This window comes from Sardina pilchardus, chromosome 5, assembly GCF_963854185.1.
Source record: "Sardina pilchardus chromosome 5, fSarPil1.1, whole genome shotgun sequence".
Lineage (NCBI taxonomy): Eukaryota > Metazoa > Chordata > Actinopteri > Clupeiformes > Clupeidae > Sardina > Sardina pilchardus.
Window position 1 is genome coordinate 18579874 of NC_084998.1, and position 26888 is coordinate 18606761.

General features: G+C 45.5%; 1 protein-coding gene across 1 annotated transcript; it reads right to left on the bottom strand.

The window, feature by feature from the left end:
* Positions 1-848: 848 nt before the first annotated feature.
* On the bottom strand, positions 849-21099 carry LOC134080370 (collagen alpha-1(XXIII) chain). Its single transcript, XM_062536785.1, has 26 exons — positions 21062-21099; positions 18719-18745; positions 18418-18444; positions 16221-16247; positions 15931-15957; positions 13742-13798; positions 12436-12552; positions 10831-10857; positions 10671-10697; positions 10482-10535; positions 9991-10053; positions 9543-9587; positions 9252-9329; positions 9045-9080; positions 8794-8838; positions 8553-8642; positions 8120-8173; positions 7148-7213; positions 6991-7014; positions 6082-6150; positions 5718-5780; positions 5475-5501; positions 5299-5352; positions 4281-4367; positions 2142-2180; positions 849-2027 (listed from the first exon to the last, which is right to left on the bottom strand). The coding sequence occupies exons 2-26, from the start codon at positions 18731-18733 to the stop codon at positions 2025-2027; spliced, it is 1221 nt and encodes a 406-aa protein (XP_062392769.1). The 5' UTR covers positions 18734-18745; positions 21062-21099; the 3' UTR covers positions 849-2024.
* Positions 21100-26888: the final 5789 nt, after the last annotated feature.

Below are 26888 nucleotides of genomic sequence, written 5' to 3' on the forward strand. Positions count from 1 at the left end.
CCAAAAACCCAGCCCACCTATGGGTATATCAATATCCCCTATCTTTAGATTCTAGCATAACAGTTGCCAAAACAACATGTTACTGTGACAAGATCAGCCTCAAGGGATTTATTATCCCGCTCGAAGCTCTCTGATATCTTTCCAATATATTGTATCTCAACCATCCACCTGTCTCACTGGCTGACCACCTAGTCTCCCTCCTTTATAGCGTGATGGTCTGCTGTGGGTAATGCTCTACCTAAGGGGGACACAGCCTGAATTCTCCCAATAGAATGCACATTGCTTTCCCCACATAGAACTTGATCAACATTGCCCTCATAGAGCATGACCAACATTGTCATTATTGGGGTGATTGGTTACATTATTTTATAGGGCCTCAGCATTTCAAACTACACCCCTGCCTGCCATCCCAGGCCTCAATCCAGTAACCACACAACCTTTACAGTGAAACCAGCAGAGGCAGACATTCCGGGTTCAGAAAGTAAAAGTCCTGCCAAGTACTTTATCCAACCATTTAGTGAACCATAATTAGCTGCCAGGTAGATCAGATAATTAGTGATATCACCTGTGTTAAATGCATGGGTAGAAAGAATATATGGCAAGACTTTTACTCTTTGGAACCAGGAATGTCCGCCTCTGGAAACCAGACTTCAGTAGGCTCAGGTTACACAGATGTGCACCATCCTGCATGCAGCCAATCTGATAAGCAGAGGAGCGACAGACGGACACAATGGCTATCCTCTATCGGCAGTTCACTCCTGAGCTTTGGATTTGGAACACATCTAGCTATTTATTCTGCAAACAAACAGATAGCATGGACATAATTCACTTAACAAACAAGGTTTATCTGAACTTTCTTTATTATCTCTGTTTCCTGAAAATTTTGGTATGTTGGATTTACTCCATGAAAATCCCTTTACAGTTTCGTCAACAGCAACTGGAAAAGATTAAAAAAAAAAGAAAAAAAAAGAAAAAAAACCTATGTACTGTATGTCCCAGGAAAGATGGGTGTATTCTACAATATGGCAGGCACAGGTGCAGTACTGCATCAACATTTTTAGTAAATATTCCACAGAGTGTCCATAAAAATAAGATAAAATATGATGTGTGTGGATTGAACGATAATGTCCATTTGATGCACAGAACTTGTAATAGACATAATTAACAAAATGTATGTTCAAAGAAAATATACACAAATGATACTGAAAAGACAAACATACTTAAGACACAGAAATGTCCTCAATAATTCTAAATTATAGACATGTTATTTACAACCAGCTATGTGCACATTACATCAACAACCATTACAATCTTAAACTGATCAGTTAATAACAAAGTATCTTGATATTCAAACTGACTTTCGTTAAGATTCCATAGCTAAGCAGTTTTCAGAACACACATTATTCAAAAAGTACAAAACAAACAAAAATACAACTTCATACCTCACCACTGCATTATCCTAGTTTACCTGTTTTGTGTTTTCTGTTCTAATTATATTGCTTTGCAGAGTTTTTTTGTCAATATGATTAATGTGAAAAGATAGAATTCCTGAGAGCTGAGGTCACTTTAACGTGAATTCAAACCACTTGCTGAAAGCCCGGTAGACAAAATGTAGGAGGGTGATACTATTGGTGTGTACTGTATGTTGCATAGGTAAGATTGTGCATCCTATTCCAATAATCATACGGCGTCGTGTTTGTTATTTTTTGACCTCCTATCTTTCCCTCAAGAGGTGTAGCAGCATTCTCTATCAATCCTATGAGCGCTGTTATTTACTAGTCTCCCATATGTTTCCATTCAGGTGTCTGTTACAAAGCATCATGCTATAATGCCATAAAATCATCCTTCATTCAAATATTCAAACGTAGTGCTGTAGTTTATATAAAAACAAAACACCAAAAAAATAGACAGATCCTATATAAATCCTCCATATATTAAATAGAAAATGTTAACAAGGGCAAAAAAGTGTGTTAGCTGCAAAATATATATCGATATGTACAAATCCCATGCTTCCAAATCAATGATCACTGCAAGAGAGTAAAAAAAGAGAGAAACGTCAATATCACATGATAACAGTATTTATCAACCATGTAGAAATGTGAGACTAAGAACGCCAAGACAGGAGCGCAGGGAATACAGACCTTGTTCCAACATTCTGCTATGGGCAGCCCATCTCGACCCTGTCAGCAGAAATAGAATAGGTCTAGTTATTGCCTGTCACCCTAAGTTCTGACCATACTGAGGGACAGGAGAGGACCACCACAGGCAAACACCAAGCAGACCAGTCAATCACTGCACTGATTTGCAATCTGCAATGTGCACCCTTAAAGGGATATTCCGCCATTTTTGGAAATACGCTCATTTTCCACCTTCCCTCGAGCAAAACAATCGATATTTACCTTGTTCCCGTTCATCCAGCCATTCTGTGAGTCTGGCGATACAACTTTTAGCTTCAGCCTAGCATAGATCATTGAATCGGATTAGACCATTAGCTTCTCACCTGCTAGCTTCATGTTTAAAAGTGACTAATATTTCTGGTAATTTTCCCATTTAAAACGTGTGTCCTCTCAAGTTAGAAAGTGCAATAAGACCAACTGAAAATGAACCCTGCCGTTTTTCTAGGCTGATTTGACATGGAACTACATTCTCATCTGGCGTAATAATCAAGGCAACTTGCAGCTACTGGCACTACTACTGCTTGATGTCTATGGGGACTATTTTCAGATGCTGCGTACGATATCACTGCGCCTATGGTACGTTTGCAAGTTGCCTTGATTATTACGCCAGATGAGAGTGTAGTTCCATGTCAAATCAGCCTAGAAAAACGCCAGGTTTCATTTTCAGTTGGTCTTATTGCACTTTCTAACTTGAGAGGAGACGCGTTTTAAATGGGAAAATTATCAGAAATCTTAGTCACTTTTAAACATGAAGCTAGCAGGCGAGAAGCTAATGGTCTAATCCGATTCAGTGATCTATGCTAGGCTGAAGCTAAAAGTTGTATCGCCAGACTCACAGAATGGCTGGATGAACGGGAACAAGGTAAATATCGATTGTTTTGCTCGAGGGGAGGTGGAAAATGAGCGTATTTCCAAAAATGGCGGAATATCCCTTTAATGAGAAGGGGGGGCACTGAATTCAAACTTTATGAGGTCATTCCATCATAATCACAACCACACAAGGAGTCATTTTTCATACACGCAGAAACACAGGGCAAAATAAACACAGAACAAAAAATAAATCAAACAAATGGAACACCATGCGCACACAGGCAACACATCTCCACACATATTTAGACTTTGTCCAACTCTGATTTGAGCGTGTTTAGGGGCAATGGTTCTAGATGAAGTGTAATATCATGAGGTGTGATCAACTGCCATGAATGAAAGAAATCACAGAGGGTAAACCAATAGGTTAAACAACAAATGCAGGTTAAGCACTGGTACCATGCACTGACAGTCAAGGCTACTCGACTGAAATGTTACAAAAGAGTACCTGGCTACCCTGAGCCACCAATCAGAGACTCAATCACAACACAAGCCATACTCACAGGCCCCACCGGCAGTGGTCATTGTGTTTATCAGGAAATGCATAACTCTACTCTCCGAAAAACGCCTTAGAAGGCAATAAGCGAAGATGGGAGGTAGTTGTGGGGGGTTTCATGCTTTCTGTTAGCCTGCTTTCAGTTTTAGACAATCACGCATGTATTGACTAAGTGGCAACAAATGTTCAGAATCCTTGATTGAGTCACATCGTTGATTATTGATTGACATCATCCACCAAAACACAAAGTCAAACTCCTTTCCTGGTCCCAACATGGCGAGACTGGTGAGATATCTGATTTGAAATTTCCACCTAGTACAGTAACCACTGCCTGCGGGTTGGCTGGATGAGGATGAGGGGGTTTGAGGGAGACACATAGACACAGAACACACAGTATACTGTACCAGGGGGCAGGGGGCGTCAGGGAGCAGCCCTGCTTCCCCACCACGTCCTTATAACGCACTGGCGGCCTGCCATTGAAATTCATTCAGTTCTCTGTTACGTTCATGTCAGTCTGAATCTTTTCCACATTCACATACCACATTTCCACACAACCATTCACAGAACACTCATATAACCTTCAGGGATATAAAGACTCTGTAAAAAGTTGAATCCTTATAAAGTTGAGTAAAACAAAAAAGTGATCTATCATGAAGCCACATGTCTCACAGCTTAGAGGAAAGCTATGAAACTATAAGAGGTCGAGCTTTATATACATAAGAGAGGAGTTGGTGACGTACCACAGGGCAGGGCTGGTCCAGTCCAGGAGGACCCTGCTCGCCTTTCTGTCCCTTCATGCCCTTCTTCCCCACCGGGCCGCGGTCACCCTGCAGGACCGACACGAGAGGTGAGACACGCCGCTAACAGGGAAGCCACGGTAACTGAAGCGCTCAGTTCGCGATGCGTTAAAAACATTTTAGATGTCTAGGGTCTATTTTTACCCGAACATACGCGCCACTATCAACTCTGGTGTAGCTACTTCCACTGATTAGAGTGGAAGCTAATTGTTGCAGCCGACGCAACGCGAATGGAACGCTTCAGTTACACGCCTGGTGTAGCTTCCCCTGTAACTCTTCCTCTTCAAGTGTGCACTCACACTAGACAATCCATACCATTAACAATGTTTGATCGGAAAAGTTCAGTGTGCTTGCCTAGTCACTAGTGTGTGTGTGTGTGTGTGTGTGTGTGTGCAGTGTTTAATGTGAGTATGCCCTCAGTTGACTTTCGTGCTGTCCAACTATTTGCAGTTTAATTGGTTTGTTAGCATGGAATTTGGACAAAATGACCACTTCAATAACGCTGTTCAATATGTTGTCACTGGTTGTCATGTTAGTTGACAGTCTGATAGAGAGGCTAGAGAGAGTGAAAGAGAAAGAAAGACAGATAGTGAGAGAGAGTGAAAGTGAAAGAGAAAGAAAGAGAGAGAAGGGGACAAAAAGAGAGAGAGAGAGATTGAAAGAGAAAGAAAGAGAAAGAGAGAGAAAGAAAGAGAGTGAAATAGACAGAAACAGAGAGAGAGAGAGAAAGAAACAGTGAGAGAGAGAGAGAAAGAAAGAAAGAAAGAAAGAGTGAAAGAGACAGAAAGAGAGAGACAGAGATAGAGTGAGAGGGAGAGAGAAAGAGTGAAAGAGAAAGAGAGCGATGAACATTTGATCAAAAAACTCCATAACCCCATCCATCACTCATTGATTTGACTCATTGATCTCCAGCTGGTTGGCCGGCTGGGTGCTGAGTGTGAGTGAGTGCAGCAGCACCAACCTTCTCTCCTCTGCCTCCCGTGTCCCCTTTCTCTCCCATCAGCCCTGGGAAACCCTGCACATCAAACACAGTCTCAGGACCAATCACAGCCCAGAAAAGATCCATTTATCACACTAAATGCGACCAATCTTAAGCATGACCCCCCCCCCCCAAAAAAAATGGAATCCAATACTCACATCTAATCCAGGCAGGCCTTGTTTGCCCTGTGGCCAGACACATGGAAGAAGAGAATAATAATGAAACAGTGTTTCCGACCAGATGAGAGTCTCACTATTAATAGCATTACATTTTCATTAAAAGTGCATTACATATTCAAGTCACGTCGCTGATTCTTACCAGGACACGGATCATTCAAGGTCACATGTTAAGACGTGTACCCTGCAACAGAGACAGATGCACGCGGAGGGACATGTACTTACTTTTTCCCCTTTGGCACCTGGAAGGCCGACTAATCCCTCAGCACCTGGTGAACCAGGAGCGCCCTGGGCATGGGGGTAGAGAGCTACACGTCACCTCAGGACCATCACAAGCCAAATCATCAAAATGAAGCACAGGATAGGGGATGGATACATACAAGCACAGTGTTTTGACAGTGAGACTGTTTGGGCTATACTTTTTTTGTTAATCCCTTGCTATTAATCCCATTCCCTCGCATGTATTTTACTGTCCTCCATGGTGTTGTTTTACAGAGGCTACAAACTCAATCTCTCCGTATTTGTGCAATGACAAAGGTGTTGTGAACGGTGAGACATGGCGGTGTGTGCGGTGCTGTTGGGGACTCACTCTTGGGCCGGGGGTGCCATGCTCTCCGGCCTCTCCCTTCTCTCCTCTCCCCGCCTCGCCCGGCTCCCCCTGAGTGCACAGAGTCCAGCTTAACGCGTCGCACCAAATAAACCTCCTCATTAACACAACATGACTGCATTACAGTAGCACTTCATTATATCACACACTGGCACACGAGTCTGCACATGAGTTACTGTGGGCTGTAGGTCTTGATGTAAACATCACTTTTTAAGGCTGTTACATGATGTGTGTTTTGGCTCTCGGCCACCAGAGTTGATTTAAGTGAAGCTTTCCAACAGGATTTGGGGGAAATAACAGTGGCTAAAATCTATTTGTGAGGTAAAAACTGCGTAAAGAATAATGAACGACTTAGTGTTTGTGTAGTACAAAATAGTGGACAGTACAATGTGGTGCAAAGCGCTCAGAGCCACATGAGCTCTTTCAGGAAAGCTTACAAGTCAGTGAGCACTTGACTAGATCTTACGTGCATAGTTTCAGGAAGATTCTCTGAAATGGCCTGAGGAAATGTATCTGTGCGGTACAGGTTTGGTGAGTTTGATTTCCTCTTTCTATTTGCCCTTATGTCAGCAACTTTGGAGTGAGCTTTGAGCTGGTCCAATCATTACAGTCATGTTTTGATCTATACATAAGTTATTGTATTACATACAAACCGTCTGCATGGATTAACAATTTGAATCCAAATGGAAACGTTTGAATGGAAAAGTTCCACTCAAAAATGAATGTTATCAATACTGTCTCGGTTGAACACTAAGTTACATGTAAAACTATGTTGTGTTTTGACATGGCAGACAAATGTAGATACATTTTTTCAAAGTGCAAAATTGTTGTTTAAGGGCAACATTTTTCCAGTATGTAAGTAGCTTATGTAATGGTCAAAAGAATTCTTACCTTGGGGCCAGGTATTCCATGGCCCTGGAAGACAAAGCTTGTGTTATAAACTCACGCTTCAAATCAATGTCTAACACTACTCAAAGGAAAATGCTTTTAGATTAGATTATCGCCATCGCTTGTTCCTCAGGTGTTCTCTACACCTGGCTAGACTCACCTGGTGTCCCTGGGGCCCCGGGGGGCCAGGAGGCCCTGGAGGTCCCGGCAGTGAGATGATCTGTGCCTGCAGGGAGGAGGGCACCAGTACACCTCAGTTAAAACAGAGCTACAGAGCTGTCATTTTTTTTAAACACAACAGTTAGAAATGAAATATTCATCACCGGTATCTGTTTGGACAAGAGGCTTTCCATGAGAGGTGATACCTCAGGACATCCACACTTGTAATCACTCAACGTTTAGCACTGAACTGTCTGATGCAAATGTTCGAGAGCATTGATTTCATAACGTCCCATTTGACTGTTATTGAGTGAGAGAGGACAGAGTAACTGGAGTTGGGTGAATGTTCAGATTGACATGTAACGTGAGGACAAGCGAGCAGACAAAGAGCATACAAAGTATATGAACAGAGTGACATTCTGTTGTTTGGCAACAGTAAATGGCAAGACTATTGATTAGAACTATTTTTGAGAGGCAGAATCAAAATGGATGATCGAAAACAATTTGATGTCTCTAAACTTAATTAGTTGTGACTGGAACTGTTATACAAATGCAATAAATAGCACTCATGATCATAGTGTTGATAAAGGTTAATCCCACGGCTGTGGTTATCTGTTGCCAAACCATAGCTGTGGGAATATCCTTTCACAAACCCAACGCTCACTTGTGCCACATTGCTTAAATATAGCACACACAGAGAGAGAGAGAGAGAGCGAGAGAGAGCGGGCACGAGAGAGAGAGAGAGAGAGAGAGAGAGAGAGAGAGAGAGCGGGCACGCGAGAGAGAAAGAGAGGGAGAGAGAGAGAGAGGGAGGGAGAGAAAGAGAGAGATTTAAAAAAAAGGCCAAAACACCTGTCTGATTTCCCACTGTTACGTAACTTATTAAGCTTGGCTAGCACGTGTGTAAACAAGCCATGGCACCATTCCCATTCAGTGTGTGTGCCCTGTTCAGGTGATGACATGCTATTCTTACCAGGTTGTCCTGAATCCAAGCGTCTCCCTTCTCTCCTTTCTGGCCATCCACACCCTGACAAAGCGATGGAAGTTATGTCAATACTACGGTATGGCAAGTCAGATCTTCTTTAAATGAAACTGTGAAATGTCCTACCTCAACAAACGTACTCAATGGCACAACCGCTATGAAACATTCAGTCTACTATAAGGTGGTCAAACTACAATTACAAAACAGGCTGTGCTGGTTCACTCAGTGCTCTAAAATGCCAGCACCTTACACAAAAATCTCTCTAAAAAGATACATTTGTGGGTCATTGCAATGCTCCCATATGCCCAACAATAGCTTTAGTTCATGTGCAACATACGTTTGCTCTTTGTATGTATGCACATACTGTATGTATGCATGTATGCACATATGAATGCATGCGTATGTGTATAATCAGCAGACTCACCGATGGGCCGGACAGACCCATCTCCCCCCTCTCTCCCTTCTCCCCTGGGTACCCTGGCCTCCCGTCCTCTCCTCTCTCCCCATGTGGGCCCTGCGGAGGAGGAGAAGGCCCATTTCCATACACATTTCAAACACAGTCTCTCGCAAGTCCTACATGGTGCGTTCATGCTGAAAGGTAATCATGGTGGGTGCAGGTCAGGACATGGTCAGATATGGTCAGCTATGGTCAGACATTACTGCACCTGCGCTCCGTCTGTTCCGCGTATGCCAGGGAAGCCGTCCTCTCCCTGCACGAGCGATACAAACAAACACACACACACACACACACACACACACACATATGACAAGCATTAGCACATCACTTGCAATCATATGTCCAGACCCGCTGCATTCAAACTAAACACAGGCAAACGGAGGGGTGGTGCCACAGACATCAGTTATACTGCCTAGTGCCTTGTCAAACTAAATATCTGTCGAGACAGGGTGGTCTTGCCTTAGGTCCTGGTTCTCCCGGTGGGCCCGGAGGTCCCTGAAAGAGAAACAGGGACGTAATTTGCATGAAATTTGTAGACAATGGACACGAACATACAAAAGCATGAGATGTGTACCGTGCACATGTGCAGTGCATATGAAGGCTTTGTTTGTACAACTCAATACAGATTCCCTCCCAGAATACCAGCTTTCCATAGTAACTACTCACCCTAAGAGCGTGGAGGAGTTCTTCAGTGAGGTCAATTCCCTCGGATGAACCAGGGGCTCCTTTTTCTCCAGGTAAACCCTACACAGACAAGAGATGGAGTCCAGTCAAGCATCCAGGTAAACACACAAGCACAGACACACATACTGTATATACCGTGCACAAAAACACACACAAGTACATAAAGGGAGAACTATACACAAACACACATATACGATGCATAAAAATGTACACACCAACACACAAGATGCACAAAATACACACACACACACACACGCACAGAGAATTACACACCATAATTCCTTGAGGCCCATGCCCTCCGTAATCGCCCTTCTCCCCCTTTAGAGACATCACCACATTATTTATACATACCAGACATATGCTTACTTGTATCACATATGCTTCTCTGTCAAATGGCATTCAATTATAAACAAATTCGCGTATATAGATGTTTGTTAAACCTGGAAGCAGGGTTCATTCAATATTCACTTTACAATTTTAGATTGCTGGACCAAACATATGACTGAGAATTTCATTGACATTGAGAATTTGATTGGATTTGTTTGTGTTTGCCAGATGTGTTTCGGTCTAATGCCTTCTGTGCAAAACATGTTTTTTTTCTTGTTTTTTGTTGTTGTTGTAGTTGTCATTCCACTCATTCTGTTACTAAATCTCCTCAGACATTGAGCCCTGCTGATCATGTGACACTCCATCTGTGATGGCACACAGGCAGGTGCCTCACCTTCATCCCTGGGAGCCCGTCGATGCCCCTCTCTCCCGGAGTACCCGACACGCCAGGCTCTCCCTGCACATCAGCAACGGGAGACAAAAACAACACATGACCTCCTGGCCTCCACAGACCAGTACTGTGGCCAGGAAAACGCACACTGACACTGGTCTCTAGAACTTTCATTTGTCACCTCGCACAAGGAGGCTATGTTTTCATCGGGGTTTGTTGGTTTGTTTATTGGTTCGTTTGTTTGTTTGTCTGTCTGTCTGTTTGCTTGCAAAATAACTCAAAAAGTTAATGATGGATTTCAATTACATTTTCAGGGAAGGTCTGAAATGACCCAAGAAAGAAATGATTAAATTTGAGTGATCCGTATCACTGTCTGGATGCAGGAGGCGGTTACTGTATGTGTTCGCTTGGCGGAGGTTTGCGCTCTCCGAGTGCTTTTCTAGTTACAAAAGAAGTGCTCTTTCTACTTGTCAGTGCGGACCAGATAATAGTACCTTTATTCCTGGAGGTCCCTGTGGCCCTGGCCCGCCATCTTCACCGTCATCGCCCTGAAAGGACACACACACACACACACACACACACACACTTCAAGTCACCTTAGTGTGTGAGGGAGTCTGCATGCATGTGTCTATGTGTGCATGCACTATTACATGTGGCTCTTGTATCTGAGTTATTATGCTGACCTGAATGCCTGGGAGCCCTCTCGGTCCCTGTTCAGAGGTTAGAATTTGAAGTTAAAATCTATTCTATAGCATTCTATACTACCTCTATTTTGTCCTAACTGCATGCAGAAATCAATAAAAATGTAAATAAATAAAAATATATATATGTGAGAAAACACACCTCAATGCCATCACGTCCAGGAGCACCCTGTGAAAGACAGATGAAGGTTTAAAACACCTCACATAAATATAAACATGTCAACATCTGTGAGGAGTCATTTCTTTCAATAACCACTAGGGGTCAGTATACAGCTTGATTGTGGGTCTGCTCGGTGAAATACTGCTGAGTTGTGGGCTCCTATGTCCTTGCCTCACATTCTTTTGTAGTTAAGCACAATTTACCTCACAAGTTAAACAGACAAAAAAACAACAACTTCATAGCAGAATAAAATGTTAAGCCCTCTCTTCCTGTCATAAATTCTTTGGCTTGTTTGCCCGAAAAACACAGACGGAGGGCATTGTACCAACACAAAGCCTCTCTAAACTCTCCCAGCATTAAAACAGCAAGCACTGCACTCTGAGTAGCCTTAAAGGGAAAGTATCTCTCCCTTTAAACAGGCGACCTTTAATAAAAAATATGCTTTTCGATGATGAGAGGTCCCACCAAATGATTTACATCCTCAAATCAAAACTCTTTAAGACGTAAGCTATTACATCATTATCTTCCACATCAGAAGAGGCATTTGATGTCCTTGGAAGATATGTCATATAGACACTTCAAATAACGGAACAGTCAGAGCTTCCCTCGCATGCATATGGTCTAATGATGAGACTTGGTGACAGGTCTCAACGCACTGAATTATGGGACGGGCTTCAAAGCCTGCAGGGACACTGGGGGTGTCTGGGTTGTAAATAAATCTCGGTGACGTCGGAGTGTCTTTTCTGTTAACACTACGCGTCTGGTGAGAAGCAACAGGCTCCGCCATCAGCCCTCTCAAGCTGCTAATGAGGCGGTTTCAGTGAGCTTAGATAAACACAATTAAGGGACACAACAACAGGAAGTGGCCTTTGAGCTGGCTGACCCTGGAACATCTGCTCTCAATGTGAACGGCAGCTTTGAGCCGTCGCATCTGTGGCATCCAGGGCTCTGTGTGTGTGTGTGTGTGTGTGTGTGTGTGTGTGTGTGTGTGTGTGTGTGTGTGTTTGTGTGCAGAGACGGCGGACCCTTTTGGGTTCAGTCTGAACGAGCCTGACAGACACGGGATGGGGGACCAGGGGAACCAGGGCTGGGGAGGAGTGGTGGGGGTTAGGGTAGAACTGGCTCATTAGAACTTGCTCATTGAACTTGCTCATTGTTAGCCTTCCAAATGTGACAGAGCAGTGGCTTTCTTGGCCTGGTCTGTGTGTCTGTGTGACAGGGGTCTGTATGGCTCACTGATTAGACATGTGTGTGGATTGGAGGGACAAGCTGGGAGTGTTTAATCGTAGTAACTAATGGTGAGTCATTAAGCCCAAGTGAGAGTCATAGCAAGTGTCATCTCCCTCTCTGGCACTCACACTGGAGCACCTGGTAAGTGTGTGTGTGTATGTGTGTGTGTGTGTGTGTGTGTGTGATGGAGTGTGTATGTGTGATGTAGTGTTTGTGTGAGTATCTGTGTGTGTGTGTGTGTGATAGAGGAGTGTTTATGTCTGTGTGTGTGTGTGCGCGCGCATGAGTGTGTGACTCATCGATGAGTGAATCAGACCTGCTGTCCCGGAGGTAAACACATCCTGTGACGGCACGTACCGGCTCTCCAGGGAATCCCCTCGGTCCATCCCTCCCCGTGTTCCCGGGCGGTCCCCTGGGGCCTGGAGTCCCTGGGGGCCCTGGAGGGCCCGGAGGCCCCACTTGTCCTTGATCTCCCTAAAATAACAACATTAGTGTGGGTGTGTGGATGTGTGGGTGGCGAAATGAGAGAAAATGCAGGCATCAAAACAACACATCAAAATGAGTCACAATTTCATGCTAAAATGTAATAATCGTATATTGGTAACCATAAAAAATACAGCTGCATGCGTGTCATTTGTGTTTCAGCTGGGCCTTTTCTAAGTAACGTGATGGCAGAGGCACTCTCAGTCGTGACAGGCAGATCTTAAGAGGCTGGGGGATGTTTGCCAAACCCAATGTGTTAAATACAGCCCAGCGTGGCTGGAAAACCAAAAATTTTGCGGTTGATTGTTATGGCATTATACACAAATAACTTTTGCCCAATTATATTACAAAAGGGCACTTGCATTGACAAGAGAAAAGACTATTTATATTATTTTTGTGAGGCAGGTTTATACTTTTCTTAACATCCATAAAACAAAGCTAGTCATCTGAGTGGCCTTTATGAGAAGGGGTTTTAACTTGTCCAACTTTCAGCTTAAGTTTTAATTGGAAACAGACAGGGGTCCCAACAGACTTATAACAGTAAGTGGAAAGGCCAGGAGAGAGAATACATGCACAATTTGAGCAGAATACAGAGAAATAGAAAGTGAGAGAATAGGGAAGGAGAGAGAGAGATGAGAGATGGAGAGAGAGAGAGAGAGATAGTGTAAGGTATAGCTGAGGCATGCAACAGGCTTGCTCTACCTTCAGAAGGCGCCTTGGAAAAACATGCTGGTCACCTGAAAGAAAGCCGTGGTCATGTCGAGGGAAGACCATCTAGAGCCAAGAAGCAGAGGAAAAGAAAGAGAGAAAATGGAAAGAAAGAGAGAAAAAAACACAACAAAAGGCTGAAAACAAAAGGCGTCTAAATGAAAAGATGACAGTCGTGACAGACACACCCGTCTCCTGACCGCAAGAGGAGGGAAAGCAAAAGCAGCAGTGAGCAAAGGAAGAGTCTGAGAGGAAGAGGAGATGAGAGGAGGCTGCGGGACCCCATCAAAGACCTGCGAAAACCAGAAGCCTTCAGAGGAGGCCTCCACGTGGACCCCAGCACAGACCAGCTAGTGTCACGGCTTTGGAGACAGACAGCACTAAGGGGGGTGGGGGGGAGGAGGAGGGGGGTGTGGGGGTGGGCGTGTGTGCAGGGGAGGGGGCAGGGGTGGCGTAGGAAAGAGGAACAAACCTTCATTTGAATCTGATTACTGAGCAGGCCTGCAGAGATGGCTTCTGCAGGAGGACCCTGGGAATGGAAAGGTGGGGGTAACAAGAGAGGGCGGGGTGGGGGTGGGGAGCAGGGCAGATAATAAGGTATTAAGGGGATGGGGTGGATGGATGGATGGATGGATGGAAAGATGGATGGAGGGACAGATAGATAGATGGAGAGATAGAGAGATGGATTGATGGAGTTGGAGGTGGGGGCAGAGAAGGCCAGAAGGGTATAGTGCAGGGCGAGGAGAGAGCAGGGGGGGGGGGGGGCATGATGGGACATGATGACAGATGCAGAAGCAGGGGGAGACAGAGAGACTGTTTACACAAGCATGAGGTGAGGCCGAGGTGGGGGGCCAGCGATTCAGAGCAACATGTGACAATCCGAATAGCACCGCTCAACCTGACTTCCATTTCCATAGGGCTAAATTGCAGCGCTGCGCTGACCACTCTAAATGTCACAACAGCTCGCGTCTGGACATGCCACACTTCTTCTTCTCCGCCGGAGCCCCAAAGAGCTGGCGCAGAGGAAGAGACACATAATGGCCATGAGGTTTGCATCGGGGCCGCGGTTTGCTCGGATAGCTGTGGTCGAGGAGAAGTAAAATCACATTTTCCCCGGAGTGATTTTTCTCTCTCTGCGCTCGCTTCCCACAGTGACACTGGTTATTGAGCGCAGTTCACAATAGCCATGATGAAATCCAGAACACGGCGATCTGGGCTCGCGTCCCACTTTGCTGTTGTGTTGTGATGCTCGGACCTGGAGTAATCAAGCTCGCCTATCAGCCCACATCAGCTCTGGCGAGTGATCTTATCCTAACAAACGGCGAATGCTGTTTCGATGACAAATGAGCAGTGACAAGTTAAAGAGGAGGAGGTGTGGCGCCCGTGGCTGCAGGCCCTGGACCTCATTCGGGTCCAAGTACTGACCGGGACCCGGGATCGCATCCCACCTGAGGTCATCTCCTGGTCCCACCCTATCTCTCTCTCACCCGCGCCACTTGCTTCCAGGAATTCGTCACTGTCATACACAAATGAAACGCAAAACACCCCCAAACTCCACTTCAAAAAGTGAATCCATGACATACAGACCTGGAGTAATTAAGCTTGTGCACTAGCTGACATTCTCCCCTTAGTCCTGTTATATCGATGCCTCCTAACTCATGCAGCGTGCCGTTTCAATGAGAAGCAAACAGAAACGGGTTAAAGTCTTCATATAAGCATGTGCCTGCGGCGGCAGACGGCAGTGCGTCAGCACTGACAGTAATGGATGGACGGGCCAGCATAGACTGACCCGGGGCCGCACTTAATTCGCTCCATTCAAGGCCACAGGGGTCAAGTACAGAGGAAAGGCCACGGGTCCACCTGTTAAGTGCACTCGGGTTACACAACAATTTGCCATCTGTGAGGAGAAAACTCTTTTCAGAGCTCAAAAAAGAAGAAGAAAAAGAAAAAAAAATCACTTTAATTGACTGCTTTTTTGGGGTAGTCAAAGTTGTGAGGTTCTTCCCATAATAACTTTCAAGTGATTCCAGGAACTCCCTCCAAGTTACTGTTAAAATAAGATTTCATAGAAGGCGGACTTCCTCTCATTACTCAGCCCTTTGTACGCATTATTATTAATGGGAAAATTAAGCGCTTGTCTTTCAGTACACTCATGTATGACTTAATGGTTTTGGGGGAGAATTTCCATCGTCAGTGAGCATCGCGTGGACGATATTGCAATGCAAACTATTCAAAGCATTCTTCAGTATAATCACTTTAAGAGGTGGGCCTGCCCGACAGCAACTGTTTTTAATAGAGCCAATTTGGCTCGTGGGCGATGGGGGCCTACAGGTCACTGCCGTTAAACAGCCTAAATGGCTGGCCCGTGATGGCTAGGGCTGTTATAAATAGAAAACCAGTATGACCCTTTTGGTGGAATTCCTGATTGGACACGCACTATATTTTCTCCCGCTGGGAGGCGGATGGAGAGAGGGAGGCTGGAGGGAGTGGTGGGGAGCGGTGGAGGGATACGACGCTGGATGCCCGGTGCAGGCTAACTGCTGTGGATAAGTGTGGCTGTTTAACGGTCAGAGAGGCTGCTCCCAATGATGACAGTGGCAGCTGGGGCCACGTCTCTGGTTGGGTTACAAAGGGAGGCTCTGCTTAAGGTTGCACACTCACCCTGGGGCCGACGCCTCCTTGGTCACCCTGAGAAAGAGAAGAAGAAAGAACGAAAGGAAGGAAAAAAGGAAAAAGAACGAAAAAAAGAGTCAGTTTTGACCAATCGGATTTGACACAGGCACCACACAAATGACATCTAATTCGATCCTGTGTTCTTCTGAGAGACCATTGTTCCAAACTTGCTTGTAATGCCGAGGGTCTGGTCTTCATTATGCCCAAACGTTTATTACAGTGCTTTTATAGCAGGGTGCACTGCGCAGTAATGCACATGGACAGATTTCATAACGTACCTTTTCTCCTTTAACTCCTGGCAAACCCTGGCAACAGAGGAAATCAACAGCGGGATCAGGAGTTAGGCTCACATGAAAAGATCAAATCTTGAACCCATACCCCCCCAACTCACCCCAACCAACCCACCCTCTCCTCCAAAAAATCCTTTGTTTCAAAAGAGCAGTTTCATGGTTCTTTTCAAAAATTAGGACACTGGACAAGTGAACTGTTATTTTCATAACACACACAACCCTTTCTCATCGCTCGAGCCAAGATCTCACAGACTCCACCTATGGACGTGGCGCACAGGAACCAGCGCTTCGGCGACTATCTGCGAGCGTGATGTATACACAGTCGGTTTTGCAGGCACATTTGAGTCAGCTCTCTCCTGATTACAATTAATCCTGTGAAGTCATGGGCGCCCGTGGCCCAGGGCCCTGGATTGGACGCATGTGGTGATTGAGCTGAAGTACATCTGCTGATACTGTCTTTGAAAACGAGCGGGCCTCTCTGCTTTACCGCCTCTGACAGCTCTCTGACATATGGACGGCATTTAAAAATGTTTCAGAATGCAGGGGCTGTTGTTTCAGGCTCTTGCCGTTTCGAATGCATTTTCCCATGTGTTAACTAAAGCCCCTGAAAAGCCCAGTCCGTACGCTTAAATTACTCACGTCAGAGAGAGAGATCTCTTACACATGAAGGGAATGCTAATGAAATGATTTAAAATAGCAGTACAGTGTTTGAATTTGAAGAATGCATTTGACGACTCAAAAAACAGTTGCCTATAAACAATACGTCTCAAAACGTGTCTCATTGTCGCTTTTTAAGGGCGGCTACATAACTCATGGATTAGATTCGGTGCAGTTCATCTAGCTATGGAGGAGCGAAGCTGTTTGTCTTCTTGCTCGCATGACAGCCACAAAACACGACCCGTATTCTGGGCCTTGGAGCGATTATAACCTGTTTATGAGGTTCTTCTGGTTTCTATGTGTAAACTCTCACTGCTAATGTGATGGGCTTTTAAAGAGTCCCCTTCCAAGTTTGAAACACTTCATTTATTTTAGTGTGTGTGCATGTGTGAGTGTGTGTGTATATGTGTGTGTGTGTGTGTGTGTGCCTGTGCGTGTGTGTGTGTGTGTGTGTGTGTGTGTGTGTGACACTCCACCATTTGCTCAAGCCATTCCTCCTAGGCCCCTCAGATGTAAACACACACGCGCATGGCAGAGCGATTAATCTGGAGGACTAGATGAAGTTTGCAGCCTTGAGCGACTGCAGCAGTAGTTACAAGTGAGACACAACCCAGGGTTGGTGTTGATCTCGTCAAGGGGCAGTTTTGGTCAAGTGGCTTATCACTGCTGCATGTGTTAACTCGAAAATCCTTCTATTCTCTCGCGGTTTTGGATGTTCTCGGGTTCATGATGTTCTGATTTTCCTGACTTTTCCATGCTGACACATTCTGAGTAGAGCAGTAACTACAGGACTGTTTGAGATTATCTTAAAACCAACAATACCCCGGAGATCTGTCTAACTACTGGGAGAATGATGCTGCAGATGCATTTACGGTTGGACCAGCAACAGAGTGAAATATCAGTGGATATGACAGCAAGTAATTTGCGTATTTCAGAGGCTGTATTGTGGAATCGCGCTGGTTTACTTTTGGAATTTGCAGCACCCAAGCGCCAACCGAAGTCTATAATTTTGTGTATTTTGTGTACTAGAGTTAACTACAGTTCAGAGAACACAAAAGTTGCCCAAGCACGAAAAATATTTTTTACCATTATCAGCCCATTTGGTAGGCTTACAAATAACTAAAGTATTGTTGATATACAATTACAACTTGGACTTCTGGCTCCCAAATTCCTGAAACACATCCATGCTGGCTGAAATAGTGCATAACAAAGTGGAATGAGAAGAACAACTCTGGGTGAGATTTAGACCTGCAACTCCACAGCCCAGTGAGCATTGTGATCGTGAACTAACTAGTATTTGATAACCGATAAATAACTTCTGACATATTGTGTATTTCCTGAAGCCAAGGATACGTTGGTCAAACACACACATGTTGTTGTTTTTCCGCCATCTGCCTGAGAACATATTCCATTGCGTTTTCCCAGTATCTGGTTCAATGACTATTGTTTACATAAACTCTGCCATTCGCAAAGCACTTACAACAACTGCCTAGAACAACTCTTGACAAAGAAATGGAGATCTACATACCTGGCTTCCTTTTGGCCCAGGTATGCCCTGATAGCAGCAGAAGAGAGAAAAAAAGAGGTTTTTGACATTAGAGGGAGGGAGAGGGAAAAAAAACCCCTCATAAACAGTGAATTTTGCTCTGCTAGCAGCTCTGCGGCCCGTGGCCCTGTGTTCAGAAACCTCTCGGTGACACATATATCTGTCACAGCCGGGCTATGAACTGACCGAGCAGACAGCAGAAACAGCCCCCTCTATTATACCCCGTTTAACACGTTATTCTGTGCCTTAATCTGACAGTGCGATGACAGATGTGGATACTCACTGGCTTCCCGTCCATGCCGAGGGGGCCCTGGATGGAGAGAGAGAGTGCGAGAGAGAGAGAGAGAGAGAGAGAGAGAGAGAGAGAGAGAGAGAGAGAGAGAGTGAGAGAGGGATCAAGGACGCACGCGTTATGACAGGCAGTCCAGAGAATCACATGCCTCTCGGGGGCTTCCCCATTAAGAGGTCATCTAAGAACACTCACATCTGCACACTGTCAGCGAGACCACGGCTGTCTAACACGTTCCCACAGCGGCTCGGACCCAGGTTCTCAGATTGCACTACTTAAGGGATTACTTTGCTTAACTGACCGCGCCCCCCCTAAACACACATGTGTACAGAAAAACATAATGGCGTGCAAGAAAAAGAGCACAAGGTAAGCGTGCAGTGTTTGTCTTCGGCATGTGTGTTTCTTTGACCTTTAGCCAAAAATGTTCTCTGATCAGGTAGCCATCAGGGAGTCCAGGGCCTGTGGTCTGTGCATGAGAGACATGTGGAGACGTTCCCCAGATGTGCCTGTTTCTGCTCCCCTGACGGGCAGGAACTCAATCGCTTCGGACAGCCCCACTGACAACGACCACATTGACCTGCCCAGAGCTCCGAGCCCTACATACCCCTCCACCCCCTCCACCCCACGGCCCCCTCCCCACCCCCGTGCCGCGACTGTACCAGTTCCTGTAAGACTGGCTCCCCCCGGGGTCAGTGTTCACCATGGCTCTTATTAACACACATGTGTTAGGCCACGGAGCGAATCCTATCGGGGAAAAAAAAGAGAGCCCTGAAAAAGTGGATCGAACAAAAGAACAAATAGAGGGCAACTGCAACCAGCTTTTGATGTTCGGGAGAGTCTGTGAGAGCCTGGCCCGGTGAGCTATGGAGTGTTTCCATCTGTAGGGTCCCACCTTACGAACCCGGCCAGGCACATTCATTAGCGGGAGCAGGGAGGTCGCTGTCCACTGCAATCAAGGTGCTGAAAGGTCCACAGAGACGTGACCCCCACAGGACACTCTCAGCTGGGCTGTGTGTTTTGCAAACAGCCAAAGACGGATAAAATAAATCAAACGAAAAAAAAAACATTAAGCTCTCCTTTCGGGGGAAAAACGTGATGATGGACTTGTTCCCTTTCTCTTCTGGCTGAAGTTTTTTTTTTTCTGTCCTTTTAACACATCTTGAGTACACAGCGGGCCACCTGCTCTCACTGACCGTATTTGTTGGCTTTCTGGGAAACTAAACACTTGAGCTTGCAGCTCACAACACGCATGACTTGGGTCCGGGGCTGCGTCGATCGGGGTCAGCGGATGACCCGTGTCAAGAGCACTGCTGTCAATGCACTTGTGACTGATTCCAAACTGGACTAATGCCGGTCATAAACACAGGACCTGGACAGTGGAGTAGGCTGTAATAGTGAAAGGGAAAGCACCAACACTCTCTCTCTTTCACACAATTATACACACACACACACACACATATGCACGCACACGCACACGCACACGCACACACACGCATACACACGCACACCCAAACGCTAACAGACGCTAACAGACGGCGAGCGCGAGATGGATGGAGTGTTTAGTGATCGCTGCGGAGGGAACTGGAAGTCCAGCAAAGCCCACATGTGGCTGCGCACAGCACATCCAGCTCCGAGCCGCTCAGCTTGTTATGATTGGAGCCACTTCACAGGCTTTTGCATTTCCCTGTTGATCTTACGGCAGCGCGAGGGCTGCCAAGGCATGCAACCCATTGCATCTGGACCTGGTTGTCTGCAGGGGTTGGCTATGCTCGCTGACTGTTCCCGTGCTTTTATGATATCGGGAATTAGCGTTTTTCTGGAGCAACAGCCATAATGCTGATGCATGGATGCAGAAACGCGTGGCCCCCGTTGATGGAAAACATGCGACATGCCGATGCTTCCCTGTTAATTGTCAAGCCCTAGATGTAGTCTGTAAAATTTCCTACGTTTTGCAAAATCACACGTCATCAAATCAGTAGGCTTTCTTTCATCAGGGAGACAGATTGCTGAACATTAAAATGATGTACTACAAAAGTGTTCCTTAAAAAAAAAAGAACACTTTTCCACATATGTTGAATGAATTATAATCCCGTATGTTGAGACTAGTATAGCAACAGTCGCTCATTAGAACACTCAGTCTGTTGAAGTGTTGTACTGGACAGAACCACCAGGTGTTGCTCTGCCTCAACGCAATGCCATTACTCTAGACGGGTACTGAACCTACCAAACGAGCAGAACATGCACGAGTCAAGGCAACACGGCGACTAATACTGTTCATGCAGGACAGCAGATGTGAGCTGCTCTTTAATTAAAGGAGGACACTGAAATGGACATTACCGGATAGCCGTCTCGTCCTGGCGTTCCCTGGAGGATTACGGTCCACAAAGCAAAACAAGACAAAGACCAGGATTAGGATTACAACACAAATGGATTTTGTTGTTCATAAATATGAGGTAGTAGTAGCATTGTGATGAATGTAGCTGCTTTTGATGCAAACACTAAAGTCATTAAAAAATATATATATACATGAATTAAATCCTAGTACTATATATACATATTGCATCATCGTGCATTCATCCTCTTGAACCACATAATGACCATGTTTCCACATGCAAAAAAACCCCTCAACTTCCAAAATCCGTGAGTGGATCCAAACTGTCAGATTGTGGGACACGTGAACACACTCAGCTGCTCACTGTATGCGTATTTATGTTTTTATCGTGTTGTGACGACAAATCATCTGCGAAAGCCATAACGCGTTGGCTTGAGATACAGAGAGATCTTGTCCTCTGTGGTGTCATAAAGTTCCCAGTTGCAGCCGAGATCAGCGGTTCATACGGGACAGAGACATCTGTGTCTCAGACATCGAGCACTCTGGCTGCGGCCTACATGCGCCCCACTGATGCCTCTATTCTGTGGCGCTTTCATGTGCCGTTCCCATAAAAGCGGCACATAATCAATCCCGAGAGCGAGAGTGACAGGACTCCATCTCGGCGTGGCCAAGGACTATGCCATTTAAGGTGGCGACCATTCAAGGCCGTGCGGTATAACTCCACCAATTGACACATGGTCCAAGGACTTCCGCAGGAATGCTTTTTACTCGGAGTCGCTCTGTCTTTGCTGTGAGCCTTTTTAAACACATGATCGCCCACCTGGGATTCATAAAACTAATACTATGCTTCTCAGTAGGCCCAGAATCAGCGCACTGACATGAAAACTTTTCAGTAGCTTGCCTCTCAATGTCATTTTCACTGAGCATTTGTTTTGCATAGAAATCACTTTCCCTTTTCAAATAAAACCTAAAGAACAGTGTTAGTTGAATGTGGAGTGGCGGCTATGTTTGATGAGGCGTTGACAGCAGCTTTGGCGGAAGCGGTAAGATGGTCGGTAATGATGCGTGACCACACACAGTTCTCATCGGATCGGAGCCCAGTGGATTTGGATTTGAAAAACACAAATAAACCAAGAGCATTTGTTCTACGTTACCAAGACGACCACGACAAGTTACTCACAGGTGTTCCTGAAACACAAGAAACAAAGAAATGGAGACATTACAAGTGGGGCAATACACACATGCACAAATGTGGTTGGTATTGGTAACATTGATTAAAAGAGTTCATACAACACGCTCAACTCATGAAATATTAATGACTGGGTGCTTATGCCCAAAAAGAAAATATCAAATCAAACGAGAGTACAGTACTCCTAGTCATGCATAACTTTTTATTGCTTGTCCACAGGCAATAAAACATTGATTAAAAGACATCAAATCTGCACAACATTCTGCTTTGTAACGGTTTCTCGTGAATATCAACAGACAGCAAAATACAGCATGATTGCTGACGGACACAGATCCAGTGCACGTGCCGGGACTGGTGTGGGCCGGCCCACACATCCATTCATACCAGAGGTGTAAAAGTCCGGCCTCGGAAAGTACAGACCCTGCCACATTTTTTTGCTCCAACCATTCACTTAATCAGATGATTCTAATTAGTACAAATCTAAAAACCAAGTAGATCAGCCAATTAGTGAAATCACCTGTGTTAAGCGAACGGGTAGAACCACTTTATGGCAGGACATGTACTTTCTGAAGCCGGACTTCTACATCTCTGCTTCATATTGTATGACCTACTGTACATTTGAGTCTGTCATACGTTAAAGCATGGTATACATGGTATATACAATGGCATTATTGGATTTGGATTTGGATTCATTGATTGATGAGAATAATCAATGTCATCAAGTCTTCGTGAGGAGAACCACATACGCGTCGTGCACACACACACATACCCACGCATACACTGACACATGCACACACTGACACACACACACACACACACACACACACACACACACACACACACACACACACACACACACACACACACACACACACACACACACACACACACACACACACACACACACACAATGGAATAGATATAACTCTGGGCAAGCCATGTCCAAGCCTCAGTGTGGAGCGAGCGGCTGGTGAGCAGATCCATATGGTAATTGGCCGAAACAGAGCCTTTCATATGCATATGTTGGACCTCCAGCACGCACACACGATCCTACTCCTCTCCCCAGTAATGGCTGAAATCTCCTCATTATTCCACATCAGTCGTCTCAACACAGACCTCCTGGATCTCTGGTCTCACCTCAAAATACTTGACATTTGAAATCTGCTGGTGCCTTGAAACTTAATCCACAACACTGAGGACACACATGTCAATCTAATCAGGAAGCACTAACATGGATAGCTATTACAATTGAGCGTACGCATTCATTGTGGAACATCCAAAATGATTCTGGAGATATCCATGCATTGACACATTAAAAGTCCATACTGGTTCCATTCTCACTCAGATAGGATGCAAAATGTTGCACAATGACCAATGACACCCAGAAGACACGATGTTTTCTGGTCTCTTACATTTTGTCATTCAATCCATCATGGAAACAACTGGATTGTGTGTGAGTGTGTGTCCATCCTGGAGAGCATATGGTATGTGTGTGTGCGTGTGTGTGTGTGTGTGTGTGTGTGTGTGTGTGTGTGTGTGTGTGTGTGTGTGTGTGTGTGTGTGTGTGTGTGTGTGTGTGTGTGTGTGTATGTGTTGTCCCTCATTTCCCTCTAAAGGACAACATCAGGGTAAGGCTAAGGTCACCACTCTTACACGCATCTCATGTTTGAATGACTTAGACTGGGCCACCACAGCTATAGCACTTCAACCTCTCCATGGCAGAGTCTCCATCATTCCCGCCAGACCTCCAGTGCAGCTCAATAGCTTCCCCCTGCCTCACGTCTATTACTTCATAAGTCATTATCTGATCATCTTTATAGCTAGTATTACACAAGCGCTGTCTGTCCCTCACGTCTCACCGTAGCTAGCTAACCGAGGATGACTAAGGCATTACTGCAACATATTTGGTTTCAGTTCAATTTCCTGAAAGCCTGAATGAGCTACCATGTTCCGTCAAGTCCACATCTGCATCAAGAACGGACAGAAATATGCTTGTCCTCAGTATCCCTCCATGCCTGCATGAGCTTGTTGTGTAGGGGAATGACCACAGCTCCATGACCATCGGGGTTGTTACTGCTGGCCACATGCCCTGAAGTCAATTTGTTTAGAAATGTGTGTTTATGTACTATAATAATGTACGCAATAACACAGCATATGGAGACAAAATCTCCTCCATCTTTTTGTAAACTGTTTACGCCGGGTAGAGAGGGTCAAAGGCAACAAGTGCTGGGTATTTTATCCATTCCTCATTGATGCCTCTTTGTGATTAGTGGCATTGTTGTGGGCATGCATGTGCCATCGGGCACCACAGAGCGACGCATTTCTTGACAAATGCAAATGAGGGATTTCGTTTTTTTTTTTTTTTTGCTTTTTTCGACGCTGAGGAATTAGATCCAGGCGCCAAAAGCTCATCCAAAAACATTGGAGCCCAGCGTGGAAACAATGTGTGGGCTGAGACAGAGAGAGAGAGAGAGAGAGAGAGAGAGAGAGAGAGAGCTCTCTTTGGTGCAGCGAAACGAGAGAGCGGGCATAAAGCATGCACGCCCTAGTCTTACATGACACCAGCTTAGATGAAACACATACATTAAGAACGTAAAGCTGTATTGATGGAAATTAAGTCCTTTCTTCTTCTTCTTCTTCTTCTCTCTCGCTCTCTCTCTCTCTCGCTCTCTCTCCCTCTCTTTCTTTGTAATTCGCCGGGGAGGGAGGTCATACGTTCACATACCCTCAGTGTCACAGGACATAAAGAGGAGATAGGCGCTAGGCTAGCACGGCGCTAAGATGAGAGCCATTTCCCATGACTGCTGCATAGTTTCCCCCTTGATCTCTCATCAGAGGAGACAAGAAATGCATGCATGAGACAGTCCAAGGGGGTCTGTCTCTGGTCATATTCAGATGCCAGAGGAGATTTGATATCGCGGCTGGAATGTAACACTGAATAGAGCTTCATGACACCGGGGGCCTTAGGGGAGGACTCGGACTCGGACCCTGGAGAAAATCATGCTATCGGCTAAACAAATGATCCATCTTGCACAATGACCAATGACACCCAGAAGATAAGACGTTTTCTGGTCTCTTACATTTTGTCATTCAATCCATCATGGAAACAACTGGATTGTGTGTGTGTGTGTCCATCCATCCTGGAGAGTGTATGGCATGTGTGTGTGTGTGTGTGTGTGTGTGTGTGTGTGTGTGTGTGTGACTCCATCCTGGAGAGCGCATGGTCAATTGGATGTAAAAACAGGTCGTTTTCAGCAGATCAAACCGGGCCACAGACAGCAGGGGAGGTGCTGCAGGGGAGCTTTTTTATGGAGATGTCGCTGTGATTTTTGGAGCCTGTCAAATGCCCCCCCCCCCCCTCTCCCCCCCTCTCCCCCCTCTCCCCCCCCATCTCCCTCGCCCCCCTGTCATGAAAGCCAAAGAAATCAAACACAGAACAAAGACACAGTTCTTCTCCGTCTGTGCCTGCTCTAGTGAGTATTAGTGCAGTCTTGTTCAGGTCTGCATGTGTGTGTGTGTGTGTGTGTTGGGGTGGGATGGGGGGGGGATTCGGAATTCATATCCACGACAACCCCCACAAAACACACACCGAAGATAATCTCCCCTCCTATCTACACAGCTTCGAACAAGTCAAGTAATGTACATGCGGACCATAGGTGGTCACAGACTTGGTCTGCTCCCTTCAGTAAATACGGAATACCAGTGAGGGTGTCAGTGCAAGCCCCCTGCTGTATCGCCAGACCACCAAGGGAGAACGACAGCGGGATGATTTAAGAGCGCTGCCCCCCACCTGTGATACACTAGGAGCGCGGCGCTAATGTACATTTGGGCGCCAGATCCTCGGAGCCGAGGCTACTGTACGCCTCAGAGAAGGCCCTGTCTGTCGGTTTCACACTCTGCTGTTAAACGCCGAGCGCTTTCAGAGACGCTCAGATGTCCGCCCGATAATCCATCACCTCGTGGTAAAGCTCGATCTGGTCCGCAAGATGTTCTTTATTACAATCTCAGTCGGATCTCTGAGCCATCGGATCTGAACCACTCACCTCCGGGCCTGAGAGTTGTTCGCGGTCACTCTGGCTACAATGTGATTCAACAAAATGTCTGAGGGACTCAAATGAGCCTACTTGTCTCTGTGACGCACTCTATTTCTGTCCTTATAAGGGTGAGTCTAGTCAGGAGTCTTAAACACTCTCACCTAAACAATAAGCCTTCATAATGACTCACTGGGAAATTATAATGGGAGCCTGAGGAGTCTGAGGAGATAAACAGGCTTATGGGCCGACAGTCACTTTTCCCACTATTTCACCAGCTTCTCTCTTCACCAACGTAGTCCAAACATACACAAACATGCCATGCGTGGGACAAAAGCAAAATGTCCACTGAATTTATCACAAAATGTACACAACAGAAAATGGCACAAAACAAGATGGACAACCAAGTCATTTGTTCAGGACAAACTCTGTCGTCTGAAATGTTTGTATATGTAAACATTCTCCAGAATGAAAAACTCTTTTTCTATTTTTCCCCCCCTTTGTCGCCATACTCATACCAAAATAGAGCACACACAACAACTTGATTTGTATTTCTCACAGATGTTTGGCAAATGAGCAGTTCAAAGAGAGACAATAAACTCCACCAACTCA

Coding starts and splice junctions, on each gene's coding strand:
- LOC134080370 (XM_062536785.1), bottom strand. Junction 8,643..8,793: donor GCGGAACAGACGGAGCGCAG/GTGCAGTAATGT, acceptor CCTCCTCCGCAG/GGCCCACATGGGGAGAGAGG. Junction 6,151..6,990: donor ATGGAATACCTGGCCCCAAG/GTAAGAATTCTT, acceptor CTGTGCACTCAG/GGGGAGCCGGGCGAGGCGGG.